The 14783-nt window shown below is 39.9% G+C and overlaps 1 protein-coding gene across 3 annotated transcripts in view; it reads right to left on the bottom strand.

The window, feature by feature from the left end:
- Positions 1–14783, bottom strand: part of LOC148876473 (G-protein coupled receptor) — a 58620-nt gene that overhangs the window by 12240 nt on the left and 31597 nt on the right. For all 3 annotated transcript variants that reach the window (XM_088966939.1, XM_088966937.1, XM_088966938.1), the window contains 6 exons: positions 6584–6629; positions 5926–6019; positions 5783–5835; positions 4730–4814; positions 4471–4573; positions 4309–4401 (listed from right to left, as the gene is read on the bottom strand). In XM_088966939.1, coding sequence (XP_088823065.1) covers positions 4309–4401; positions 4471–4573; positions 4730–4814; positions 5783–5835; positions 5926–6019; positions 6584–6629 — 474 coding nt within the window. The remainder of the gene's footprint in view (positions 1–4308; positions 4402–4470; positions 4574–4729; positions 4815–5782; positions 5836–5925; positions 6020–6583; positions 6630–14783) is intronic.

The raw sequence follows: 14783 nt of genomic DNA, 5'->3' as shown, positions 1-14783 counted from the left end.
GAAACAATCAGTTGTGGCCCGACCCTTAGCAGAAGCAGAATACAGGGCCATGGCACATGGAGTCTCTGAACTGTTGTAGCTAAGGTCATTGATGGAAGAACTTGGGATTGATCATGACAAAGCCAATGATGTTGTACTGTGATAATCAGGCCGCCATCAACATTGCCCACAACCCGGTACAACATGATAGAACTAAGCATATTGAGGTTGATAGACACTTTATTCGAGAAAGAGTCTCTTCGGGTGAAGTGTGTCTTCCATTCATCACTTCTGAAGGACAATTGGCATATTTTCTCACCAAGGGCATTCCCAAGGCAAGGCTTCTGCATGACACTGGCAAGCTGGGCATGATTAACATCTATGCTCAGCTTGAGGGGGAGTGTAGAGAAGATGGGCCGAATGGCCCATAGGCTGTTATTCTATTCTTATATTTATGTTCTTCTCTGTAATGTGCCTTATTCTGGGCCCATACTCTTCTATGCTGTATTTTTTGTAATTTTTTGCCCAACCAACGGCCTCTCTTGTAATTATTCAAGAATTAACTTAATAAAATTGTATTAGTGTGTTAGAGGGAGAGTTAGTTCGAAACTCCCATCCTCTTAACACTCCTTGTCGCCAGCTCTCTCTCTCTTATATTCTCCAATCTTCTCATTTGTTTGGTTTTCTGGTTTTCATCTAATCTTACACAGTCCCATACTTCAAAGGGCTGTTTTCAACTATTTTGTTGCTAGTGGGCTTGAGTTGCAATGGGCCTACTAGCTCTCTTAGTAATTTACTCGTTGCAGCTGCCCTATTAGGGGCAACATCATAGTTTTCAAAGCGCCAAAGCGAGGCTAGGTGAAGTGTGTTGATTAGACAAAATTTAAGTTCCTCCTTTACTTATTGGTTCAGATTTTGAAGTCATTGAGGGTTCAATACAGCAGTTAACAATGTTTGTGTTGATTAAACCCTAACAAATAAGAAAATAATAAAAAGAAATTAGTTTATAAACACAAAAAATGAATATTTTTCTTTAATAATGTCTATTTTATAATTATAATCTCAAAAAAATAACAATATAAAAGTATTTTATTACACAGTATGCAAAACTGATTGGCGACTGGGCGAGGTGAGCCTCCAAGGGTGCCTTGTCGCTTAGGCGTCGTCTTGACAACTATGGGCAACATTGTAATTCTGTACACTTAAATTTTTGTCAAATAAAAGTAATTAAGGGGGCTGGGAGATCGATTAGATTCTGTAATCACTAAAACCCTTCTTTCTTCCTTCTTCCTTCTTGCTTCTATTCTGAACATTTCTCTCTTGTTTTCTGCCATTAAATTTTAGTTAATCACTGTATTTTTCAAGTCTGTCTTACTTGTTAACCTGACCTGATATTTCCTATGCTGTGGGTGGGATTAGTCAGTTTATGCATGCTCCTAGAGACACTCATTTAGCAGCCACTCAAAGGGTTTTTTTGCTACTTAAAGAGAACTCTAAGAAAGAGATACGTTTTGCTAATCACTGACATTGAAAAACAGAGGTTTATACAGGTGTTGATTAGGCAGGTTGTGTTGATAAAAAGTCTACATCCGGATATTGTATTATTGTGGTTGGTAATCTAATCTCTAAAAGGAATAAGAAATAGCCAGTAGCAGCAAGGTCCTCAACAGAAGCAAAGTACAAGGCAATGGCCCATGGAGTGTAGAACTATTGTGGCTGAGGTCATCCTTGGAGAGTTAGGTGTTGTTCATGAAACCAATGACGCTATATTGTGATTACCAGACCATCATCAATATAGCTCATAATCCAATTCAGCATGACAAAACAAAAAATATTGAAGTGAATAGACACTTCATAAGAGAGAGTGGCTTTTGGGGAAGTGTGTCTTCCATTTGTTTCTTCAGAAAAACAACTAGCCAATGTCTTTTACAAAAGGGGTTACCTGACACAAATTGGGACTGTGTAAGCAAGCTGGGCATGATTGACATCTATGCACAGCTTGAGAAATGTTGAGTAATCGTGTTTGAGCCTTTCTACTTTTATTTTATTGTTCGTGGGCTTGAGTTGTAATGGTCCTACTAGATCTCTTAGTTATTTATTCATTGCAATGCCCCATTAGGGGCAAGATTGTAAATTCTGTGCATTTAAAATTTTATCTAATAAAAATGATTAAGGGGACTCGGAGATCTATTAGATTATCTAATCATCCGAACCCTTCTTTCTTCTTTCTTGCTTCTTGCATCTATTCTGATTATATTCTCTAATCAGGAAGGTTTGGAAAGAAAAACCCAATATCTTTTATTTTTTCCTTAAATTGGATTGTATAACCAAAAGAAAATAGATTAGAAAGGTTTGGAAAGGAGCAGCTGAGAACACATTAAGTTGTATCAGGGATCAGCTCAGGTTGCACTTGTCCAACGCTGTTTTTACCCCAACTGAACTAAGCCTTGGAGTGGACACCAGCTATAATGTCAGGCCTTTCTTGGTCCTAAAACCACCCAGGCCCAGCCATGTTGCAGCCAAAACAGAGAAGGGTTAGAATAAAAGAATTGCAAAACTACTCTTTTATATTCTTGTTAATTTGTAACTGATCAGGGTTTTTATTTAGAGTAAGAAAATAGTAAGCACGGAAAAAAGTAATAGACAGTACATCTTAACCATCCCCAATACAGTAAATCAAGAGCCAGCCTGTCATGCAACTCTCTGCAAATACAAATACAAGCTCAAACAAAAGAGTTCAATCCCTGGGTGGTTTACTCCTAATACAAGGTGTTAATGTTGCTGTCAATGATCTTGATTATGTTGGTCCATCAACCTCTTTTTGATTCTATCAGTCAACCTCTTAGTTTTATTTTATTTTTTCAATAACCCCCAAAACTATCCAATTCATGCAAATACATAAAAAATATGTTGCTAAGGTAAGCTTATAGGAAAATATTTTTTATAGTAAATCTCATTACAAAAAGAAATATAATTAAAAAAAGGGACCTTAAACAGATTTGGTTGAGAATTGTAACTGGGAAAATTATTCCCAACAAGAGTAGGACTTGATCTCAAAAATCAATAATGAACTTTTTATTTTATTTTTTATTTTTATCAAGGAAGTCAAATGGAAACTGGAAAGTTTTGGGGTTATGGTGTTTCGGAGGAGTTCATGGATGAATTAACCTTAGGGGCCATTGCTTGGTGAGAAGGACAAGCATGAGAACATGGTTTCTGTCTGAGAGAAGCCATTTGTTGCAAAAAAGTCAAAGGTTAAAGGTTAGGTCAATATCCGGTCTACCCCTCCCCACACCACAGATTGTGTGTGGTGACAGGGGAGCAGGGGTGGTTCTTTCTCTGTGAGATCCTATTTCAAGTGTCTGATGTCTTTGAATGTTGGGGATGTCCCTTGTAAATGGATTTGGGGGTATGGAGTTCCTATGAAGATGGTTTTCTTCTGCTGGACTGCTATAAAATATAAAATCCAGACTATCGATCATCTCAAGTCAAAGGTATAGTGCTAGTTAAACGATGCCCCCTCTATGTGAATGACAATGAATTGGTGATTCACCTTCTAATCCACTTTCTTTTTTCTCTGTCTCTTTGGATCCACATCCTTCAGTTGATTGGCATTCAGTGGGTGACCCATGGAACATCAGTGGTTTTCTCTTGGTGGCTGAATGCTGGGTTCAGCAGGGAAGGCAAGTTGTGGTTGATGGCTCCTCTGGCAGGGTGCTGGATTCTGAGTTCTGAGAGAAATAGTAGAATCTTTAAGGGGAAGGCAGCTTCTCCTCTGGAGGTTAGTCTCTATTCAGCTGGGCAACTCATAAAGACTTCCAGGGCTTATCATTTCAGCAGCTCAGTGAAGAGTGAGAGCGATCATTGGGCTGGGCTAGTCTCTTTGTTTCAGTCTTTTATCACTCTCAAGTGTGCTTAGTGTTTGCTTCTATTGCAGGTACTGCACCTGATTTTCCCCCTTTTCCTCAAAGGGGGTTTGTATATCCTTTCTGATTATAATATAAATCTCTATTTACATTTCAAAAAACAAACATGGATGAATTGAGCTTGGCTAAGATTTTCTCAAGTAACATGAAAACAGTGTCATTTTATAACCATGATAAATTGATATGAAGAAAATGACAAATACTAAAGCCAGCCAATATTTTTGCAGTGCTTCAAACCAAAAAAAAAAAAAAAAAAAAAAAAAAACTAAGGACTAATGCCAGATCTTTTCATCCATTCAAAAAGCAGGATATTTTACAAGGAATTTTTGCTTCAATTAGTGTTAAATCTGAGAGAACACAACAGTTATCGTCATTCAAAACAACTAGCAAGCGAAGATATTACCACAGGTTTTTGTAAGAGTAAACTCAATTGGCGCATAACCCGTCACTGGTATAGAAATATTAACTTCATATGGACTATCATGAGCCTTCTGACCTGGAAACAAAACACCAGAAAATTATGTACTTGATATATGGATAGATAGATAGATGAAAATGATCATACATCTCCAATCTAGCATCAATATTGTAGGTGACAAGGTTGTAGGTGGACTTCCACTTGCTCCTGAGCCTGATAGCTGAACCTCTAAGCCTTTGTCTGGGTTAACCTGGTAGAAGGAAATAAAGTTATAGCTTTTAAGATGATCTGCCAAAGAAACATCAATAAATGCATAAAGTTGCAATGTTTTTTGTTCCTCTTTTATCAAGACTCCTAGTTATATTATAGTAATGGATTAATAGGTTTGCACAAATAAATGGGGTACCTTAATACTGGGCTTTCCCACCAGATTGGAAAGAGAAGAAATCGCAGTCATATAAAGGGACACATGAGTTTGTTGAGTTCCAAAGCTGCAAATTCAGTATATATAATGTAAACAGTGACAATATGGCAAAGTTCAGCAACAAATTTATTTCAGAATCCTATGATGAAAACCGTACTAGATGATGGAGGAACATACCAACAACATAGTTTTCAAGGCACCAAAGCAAGGCTAGGCGACAGGGGGGCACCTTATCGCCTAGTCGCCTAGGCGAGTGATTTTTTTAAGTGAAAAATACATATCCTAGGTAGTTCCCTAGGTTCCATAACCATCTTTCGTTAATAACTATCCATAATTTTCATAAGAAAATTATAAACTTCATGTTTATGTCTAGAAAATCAACATATTTATGAGAAGAAAAATAAGAAAGAGAAGAAAATTCAATAAATATGGGGACTGAACCACTATTTTTGTTATAGGAAAAGAAGAAAAGGTGGAAGAAGAAGAAGAAGAAGATGTGGAGGAAGAAATGTGTTGATTAGACCAAACTTTAAGTTTTTCCCTTATTGGTTTTTCTTTTTCTCTTCTATTTTATTTTTTTCAAACTTCTCAAATGCTATTTTCGCAAAGCCTTCCCCTCCCCAAAAAACTAACCTGAAAGACATTCCTATCTCGACCTCCCTCTCAACCAATTTATTGATATTCGCCTTCCCATTTTGTACTAACTCCTTGACTTCTTGGTGCAAAACACGCCAAAATGAAAAAAAAAAAACATATCTAAGAAACTATTTCTGAAATAGAATAATTGTTAAGGTTGTTTCTTGTTTCTTCTAATAAGTATCAAACAGAATAATTGTTAATTAATATAAATAAATACTTTAGGCCTCTGTATGGGAATAACTAAATTCATAAACTTTAGAACACTTGGCGCAAGGTTACTTATCTTTTTCCAAATACAGAAGACAGAATAAATCACCTTCAAAAAAGTTACATGCTTAACAAAGTGGAGGATAGGTCCTTCTGAAAGAATGAAAACTCACCAGAAATTTCTCATACCTGAATTCATGGCGAGCCTTTTCAAAACCTGGTTGAGTCATTCCATTGTAAACCTACAAGTCCATAATGGTAATCCCTCCTAATGACACGCTGGTTTTTTTTTACAAGATCAAGATACCAGAAAGAGAAAAACGCATACTTACAACTTCCCATGATCGAGGATGAAAACCAATGGTGAAACCTTCAAACACCCGTGGGCCACGTCTCTGACATGGGATGGCAAGCTCAACAAGAACCCTAGATTTCAAACAAGTGCATGTGTAGAATTTGGAACAGTGAAAAAATCAATGGTATAACAGAAAAGTTTAATTCATTGTAAATATATTATTTTTTCCCTCTTCACCTGCTTTTCCATTTCCCTTTATTTTCATTTTCAATTTTGTTGCTATAGAACTTAAGAAAACAAATTCTGTTTCCAATGTTCTACGCATTTGAATAATACCCACAAGTTTCCCTAGTGCCAAAAGACATATGTTTGCCTACACAGCCAAGCATTACAATATTTAGCAGAGCCAAGAATGGTGGTAATCATGTTATTCAGAGCAGTATCTTATAAATTAAAAACTGATACATTTCAGTGCTGCTGCTTCTGTTGTTGATGATGATGACTAAAAGAAAAAAAAAATTACAAAACTTCACATAAATGTTGAGATCATGTAGCACCAATCTAAAGGCATTAGCATGTAATCAAGAGACTAATGGACTACTCCAAAACTCATGATGGACAAATGAATCAATTGATGCACAATTAAAGGGAAAATAAAAGAATAGATAACAATTCAGAAAAGATTAAGTACAGACCTGCAAGTTGTATCATAGGTTACACTGCATATGCAGCCAAGGTCACCTGAGAGAGAAACCAAAACGAGATTTTAATACATAGACCTACAGGAGTAAGTACCATACATAATTCAGTGGATAACAAGGTCAAAGGGGGTATTCATCAAAAAATAGATTTAATCACAAATATAGGATGCAAGTGATACAAATAATAGGAGATTAAATGACAAGATGAAAAATAAGTCTATTTGGCATTCCTTATTTTAAGGACTTATCTCCTTTTTGCTGTTAAAAACCCAGTGTTCATAGGGGCACTTTAACTACAAAAAGGAGTTAAGTCCTTATAATAAGGAATTCCAAATGCAATCTAAACACATAAGGCACAAGATAATGGAAGCGAGGAAAAGTTCACATAAGAAAATAAAAGAAAATAAATAAATAAAAAACAATAGAACCAAAAAGGCAAAAGTGCACAACAGTTAGATTTTCAACAATCCTCTTCTGCTTCATCTATAGCTTCCAAGATTCAGTCCTTGGAAGGGTCAAGAATCAACAATCACCACCGTATCTCTCACTACATTGATACTTCTTAAACCCTAGTGAATGTTGTGACTATAATACCTCCTCTATTTGGCAATTTACTAGAGTTTGTGGAAGGAATTTGTTAGGGCCCAGACTTAGAAGGATTCCACCACACCAAAGCTTCCTGTTTGGCCAGCTATGGTTGGAGTATTTCTAGGAAGCACAAAGCAACGTCAGCTAACAAACTGTCAGAGTTTGTTACGAGCACTACAGCTGCTCTTGAGTGCCACTGAAAGCCTTTATATGAGGCTTTAGCTAAAACAATGAACATAGAACATTTGCCCTAACATCTTCTTTTTCTCTTTTTCTATTCCTGAGGAGGTTTGGCTCCCTTGAAGGGTCACCTGAGGTACACAGTACCCTACTAGTTGGTATCAGAGCGGCGGTCTGGCGATGCCTAACACAAGGGCCTCCACCATGCAGGAGAGGTTCAACTGGATCAAGGTCAAGCTTCACAAGGTCACGACGAAATTGAAGGAGATTAAGGAGACACCATTTCCCACCATGAGAAATCAGCTCCAAGCTCCAGTAAGGATAGTAACAATGAAGGATCATGCCTGGGAAGATTCCAGTGACCAGCACAATCTCCTGATAAGGTGGATAAACTGGATTTTCCTAGTTTTTGGGTGAAGACCTTATAAATCCAAAAAACTAGGAAAATCCAGTTTATCCACCTTATCAGGAGCTTGTGCTGGTCACTGGAATCTTCCCAGGCACGATCCTTCATTGCTACTATCCTTACTGGAGCTTGGAGCTGATTCCTCCAATACCTGCCATTCCAGTGCTTCCCATAGAGCTCCCATCAAAATTTAGTTTCACTTTATTAGTTTCTGGGGGTGACCACTCCATAACCATGTTTTCCTTTCTTTAGTGGAAGCTGCCACTTCAGTCCAAGCTCTTATTGTGTCATTTGCTGAGATGTCTTTGAATATGTCAAGAGTCTTTATCCAATGCGTTCTAATTTTTATAGCTTCACATATTTCCCCTTTTGATCTACTTTTCTCATTGAAGATCCTCCCATTTCTTTCCTCCCGGACAGTCCACACTACTGCAGCCCAAATTGCTTTCTACATAATTCTTCCTCTCTTTCTTGGTCGTCTTAGGAAACTTGGGCTAAATAGGCTCACTACAACCTGTGGAGAGGCCCACCTACAACCAAAAAGAGAACAGAATTCCCAAATACCAAGTGCAAAAGAACAACAAAGCGATAAATGAGATAAGGATTCACCACTTGCACGGCAAAGAAAGCATATGTGAGATGACAGACATTTATTTGGCCTTCTTTTCTGAAGCATATCACAAGTATTTATCTTTCCAAGAAAGATTTCCCAACACAATGCTTGAATTTTAGATGGGATAGGCTTGCTCCAAATCTCTTTCACAGGGAAGTTCCCTCACAAATTATTGGATTACAAGAAAGCATTAAGGAAGCATAGGTAAAAATCCCATTAGAAGTACAAGACAAAACTCTAGTGTCCCCCACTGACTAATTCATGAAAGTTAATTGAAGTCTACCCGATAAATTGGATAAGTGCCTCATACTCACAGTCCGTCAAACCCCTTCTAAACCTGAATCCCAATTTACCCCTAGAGGAGAAAAGGTAACAAATCTTGAGACAGGCTGTTGTTTATAGTTAGACAAGGAATAAAAGCTAGGAAAAGCAAACCAAAGGGGTGTTTCACCCAGCCAAAGGTCTTCCTAGAATAAAGCTTGGGTCCCATTTCCCACATCGTATTTGGTGAAGTTGATGAAAGTTGGGTATACTGTCTGTATTGATTTCCAAGGAGAAAATGATGTTGAAGATGGGGCTACTTTTGCATCCCATCCATTATTCAGTGTACCATGAATGCTTGCAATTACCATATGCCAGAGTCTATCATTTTCAATGGAAATCTCCATAACCATTTGTCTAACAGTGCTGTATTTCTACAAATTAGGTTCCCTATTATAATCCCTCCCTAATCCTTGGGTCTACTAACTCGCTCCCACTTTACTAAATGGTCCCTCTTCTCGTCCCCTGGTTCCCAAAGGAAATCTCTCATGATCTTCTCCAGCTGTCTCGCAACTCTAGATGGACTCCTAAAGGTGGAAAGGTAGTAAATAGGTAAATTAGCTAAAGTTGCTTCCATCCACAACAAACTAATTCTCTACTACTGGCTTCCAAAAATCTTCTGACCTTGGGTTTCCTCCTAGCAGAAGACGAAGATAATTCAAAGGCAACTTCCTTACCTCACACCCTAGGATCTCTACCAACATTCTTAATTCTTCCTCCTCCACATTAATTCCTACAACACAACTCTTCCCCAAGTTCACTCTCAGATTAGAAATTGATTCGAATTCACAGAAAATGATTTGTCATCTGCAAACTGCAAGTGAGTCATTGCCACCTATTTCTGCCTACCCTCCATCCTCTAAGAAAGGGGATAAGGGATCTCCCTATCTCAAACCTTGTTTAGCTGGCCACTCCATTTATCAGACTTAAATAATGCACTGAACTTAAACACCCTCGAATCCACTTTCTCCACCTATCACTTACCCCAATCTTCTCTAGTATTTCAAGAATGAAAGACCAACCCACTAGATCATATGCCTTCTCTAGATCTAGCTTGCAAATCAGGCCTTTTTCCTTCTTTAGCCTCTTCTCTGCTACACTCATTTGCCACCAAGATTTGGTCGATGATTTGTCTCCCTTCAACAAAGGCTACTTGGAACTGTGAGATTACTAGAGGCAACACCTTTTTAAATATTCCTATCATGACCTTTGCTAATATCTTGTAGAGGCTACCCACTAGGTTTTTCGGTCTAAAATCTCTAGGTACCTCGGCTGCCCTCTTCTTGGGGATCAAAACAATAAAAGTTGAATTTGCTCCTTGAGGGATTTCCCCATCATGAAAAACTCATTAAAAACTTCCAGTGGGTCACCTTTTATGATTTACCAGCAATCTTGATAAAATGCCAATGGAAAATCCATCTGGCCCCAGGGCTTTAGATCTTTCCATTGAAAACACTGCCTCTTTAATCTCCTCAAATGTAAACATATTTTCCAAACTTTCCGCTAGGTCTTCTAGCACCCTTTCCCAAGGAAAATCAAGAAGATTTGAGCTTTGCACCCCTGAGGTGGCAAAGAAAGTCTTGAAATGGTTCACAAATACTGTGATTATCTTCTCCACCCTTGTTACCTCCTATCCATCCACTTCTATGCTAGTTATTAGATTGTCCCTCCCTTGTTACACCCGGACATTGCACGGGTATCTTCTGTTGCCAAACCTAACCCCATGACAATTGGTATCAAAGCCATTAGCTAACTACTGCCATAGTTGGTATCAGAGCAAACAAGCTAGCTAGACCTAAGTGGTCATTGTTAGGAACCTGCCTAACTCAGGGATCTTCGAGGGGCCAACTGAAAGAATGGTAGGATCCATCTAATGGACGCCATAAAGGTTGCGGAATGGGTGGGCGAATTTCAAAAATTTCCTACCTTCTCTCAACTGGGAATCATATTCCCTAAATTTAGAATACAATATTCAAGGATCCTACTTGAACCATAATCAAACCAGATCTGTACCAAAAGATAAATGGGAGGAATATACCTGATCCGTAGAAGCAGTATCTCCCAAAGTTGGTGTTCACGCCCAAAGAATGCTCCAAGATCCGTTCCTGCTGAAGATGACACAGCTGTGAATGGAACAGAACCAGCAGGGTGCGTCCTACACACTGGATCCTTCACAAGAATCCTCTGGAAGTACTAAACACTGAATCCTTTTCAGTCTTTCTTGCAAGACTGATGTCAAGAACAGATTTCTTGACTTTCTTTTCTGCAAAGATCTAATTTTGCAATGGCTGAACTGCTTTTTCTCTTTTTCTAGAGAGTATGAGATCTGATCTGAATTTGTAGGAGATATTCTATACCTCTTCAAGGTGGTTCGAAATCTCCTCCTTTCTTCTTGATTAAGAAACCTCCTTTTTAGGAGTTATCCCAATCCAAATCAGTATTTGGATAGGGGATAATCTTAATCCTTTCTGCAGATAGAGTTAGCTTACTCCTGATCTTATCAGGAGGTTACCAGATTCAAATCTAATTTGAATTTGGTCTCTAAGAGTGGATAAGGCTAAAGGCCGAATCCTTTTACTAACTTTAATCTCAAAATTCGCCCCAAGGATGGGTGATCATATCAGCCCACCTCGAAATGGGCTTCTGGCCCATTAAGTGTTCAGTGTCTAATTACTTTCCAATCTGCTGCCCAGTTGGGCTTCTTTGTATGGCGTGGGACCCAAGCATTGATCTACACACCAGCCACATGGGTTCGGCCCAGCTTTTAATACAAGGCCCAGCCGAATTCACTGAAAAACTCAATGAACCCCTTGAGTCCATCATATGGACCCTATGGGCCCAACACTTACATTAAGTGGTCCCTGGGCCAAGCCATCTTATAAAAACCCAGGAACTGTGGGCAGGTGCAAGATTAGCCCATCAGGTATTATCCTCAATGGTCTTACACTTAACCTCTCAGCCCTTAATGATCAAGCACTGCCCGACAAGAGAGGACCTCTCCCTCGGCTGCAAGGAACAGTGCCGCACTCTCCTCTCACATGGATCCCGGGAATTAAAACCATTTGCAAAACAAAATTCCAACGATTGAAATCAAAATTCCAACAATTCGAAACCGTACATATATATATAAATATATTAATTTTGCAAAACAAAATTCCAACGATTGAAATCAACTGCCGGCAGTTTGGTTTCCATCAGAGAGAGTGCATTCCCGATCATTACCTTTTGTCCGACAAAGTGGCTGATTCTGTCACTATGATCACCCACTCAGATGAATTCTCAAACTGCCCCAACATACCCAGGTTTTGATCCCCGCTAAGGATCTCACTGAATGGCATATCAAAGGCAGCCTGATCCAACACCTAGTGAAATGTCATAATCGAGTCTAGGGGTCAGGTGTAACTTTCCAGTTTTGCCCATCTATCTCCAAGGTCCAGGGCAATACTGGAAATCTGGTCCGGTTCAAGGATTCAAGTAATCCCATGCTGCATGTGCCTCGGGTCTTACCCTGATGGCTGAGACAGGCCATCCCAACACTTGGTGGCACACCAGTATCAGCCTTGGCAGGATAAATCTCCCCAGACTTATCCAACGGCTGTGAACATTTAAAACTAACATGAGTCTCTATAAATGTCCAGTTTTAGGGTTTTACACAGAATTAAACCAAACAACATGAATCAAACATGCACTTTATTTATTTCCACTAAATAACAAAAGTACATCAAAATAGATTGAAGCTAAGGGCATACAAAACTGTCTAACACCAACCTCCTGAATTCTTGGAAGAAGAGAGAGAAAGAGAGAGAGAGAGAGAGGGAGAGAGAGTTTAATGCTGAAAGAATCAATGTCCTATTCCCTTTTCTGCTCTACTACTTATAGTTTTACAATCTTGATTGTTACAGTTGTTACAAGGCAGCTGTTACAAGTGGCTGGTTAGTTGTGCTGACATGGCCTCCTCTTGTAAAACTGATTAACTGCCTTCTATTGGTCTGTTCCAGCAGTCTTGACAATCCCCCCTTCCTTTAGAGTGACCTTGCCCTCAAGGTCTAATGTAGGAAAATTTGATTGCAGATCTAAGTAGGATACCCAAGTTGCATCCTCTTCCGGAAGGTTAGACCAAACAACTAATGCCTCTGGTATGACTCTGCCTCCCCGGCGCACACATCTGAAATCAATGATGCGGGCTGGCTCAGTCTGCACTTGTCCTTCTTCTGAAAATATGGGAAGGGTCCCACTTGTAATGACTCCTGACTTTGGCCCCTTCTTCAGTAAGGAGATATGGAATACAGGGTGCAGTTTGGATGTTGCCGGAAGGTCCAGTTTGTAGGCCACTGATCCTATTCTCTCCAAGATTTTAAATGGGCCAAAATAGCACGGGCTGAGTTTGTTCCACTGTCGGCTTGCAACTGAAATCTGCCTTAAGGGTTGTAATTTGGGAAACACCCAATCACCTACTTCGTATTGGACATTCTTGTGGTGTTTATCATAGGTGTGCTTCATCCATTGCTGTGCCTGTAAGAGATGATGTCTCAGTTCCCTCAGCACCTCATCCCGTTGTGTTAGCTGTTCTTCAACGGCTGCTACTATGGTGGTTCCTTTTTCATAAGGAAGTAGAGGGGGAGGGTCCCGACCATATAAAGCTCTGAAGGGTGTCATCCCTGCAGCGCTATGGAAAGTGGTGTTGTACCACCATTCGGCCCAGTGGATCCACTTCACCCATTGTCTTGGTCGATCTCCCGCAAAGCATCTCAGATATGTTTCGAGACTCTTGTTAACCGCCTCTGTCGGCGGAAAAGCTCAGCCCAGAAATGGCTCATAAAGATAGGGTCCCTGTTTGATACAATTGAGCTGGGGAGCCCATGTAGGCGCACAATTTCCTAGAGGAATAATTCAGCAACTGTGGCTGATGTAAATGGGTGTGATAGAGGTAGGGAATGACTGTATTTTGTCAGTCTATCTACTACCACAAGGATAACTACTTTGCCAGCAGAAACGGGCAATCCCATGATGAAATCCATTGATATATCATCCCAGACTTGGGTTGGTATTGGGAGTGGTTGCAAGAGGTCTGCTGGTGTTGTAGTGGTTGACTTGTTTTGTTGGCATACTGCACACTCGGCTATGAAGTTCTAGATAGATGTACGCATGCCTTTCCAATGAAATTGCGTGGCGATGCGTTTTTGTGTTCGTAGGATGCGGAAGTGGTCACCCGTGGGTGAGGCATGGAATAATTCTAGGAGCTTCCTGAGATGAGCAGAGGCTGCCGGGATTTCCAGGCGTCCTTCGAAGAAGAGTAGATCATTCTTAATTGTGTACCCGGGGTGCAGTGAGGGATTTTCCAATACTTGGGCCTTCAATTGCAGTAACTCCTTATGGGATTGGGCTTCTTTTCGTAGTAGATCCAGGAGTGGAGAAGTTGGGGAAGATACTAGTAACTGAAATGACTGTGGATGCCGTGAGAGGGCGTCCGCCACTCGGTTAGCAGCCCCTGCTTTGTATTCAATTCTGTAGTCGTACCCCAGTAGCTTGGTATCCAGCGTTGCTATTCTAGGGATAGAACTGATTGATCCAATAAGAACTTCAGACTTTGATGGTCGGTCCAAATTGTGAACCATCTACCGATCAAGTAGGATCGCCAACGCTGGACTACTAAGACTATTGCTATTAATTCTCGCTCATAAACTGATTTGGCCCACTTTTGTGATGTTAAGGCCTTGCTGAAAAAGGCTAGTGGTCGCCCCGCTTGCATGAGAACTGAAAGAAGGGTAGGATCCATCTAATGGATGCCAAGAAAGGTGCGGAATGGGTGGGCGGATTTCAAAAATTTTCCTACCTTCTCCCAACTGAGAATCATATTCCGTAAATTTAGAATACAATATTCAAGGATTCTACTTGAACCATAATCAAATCAGATCTGAACCAAAAGGAAACAGGAAGGATTATACCTGATCCGGAGAAACAATATCTCCCAAAGTTGGTGTTCACGCCCAAAGAAGATGCCAAGATCCGCTCCTGCTGAAGATGACACAGCTGTTGATGGAATGGAACCAGCAGGGTGTGTCCTACACACTGGATCCTTCGCAAGA

Source organism: Nelumbo lutea, chromosome 1 (genome assembly GCF_056320005.1).
Source record: "Nelumbo lutea isolate HS-2025 chromosome 1, American lotus-T2T, whole genome shotgun sequence".
NCBI lineage: Eukaryota > Viridiplantae > Streptophyta > Magnoliopsida > Proteales > Nelumbonaceae > Nelumbo > Nelumbo lutea.
Note: the sequence above shows the minus strand (reverse complement) of the source record. Positions and strands in the feature narration are given on the sequence as shown.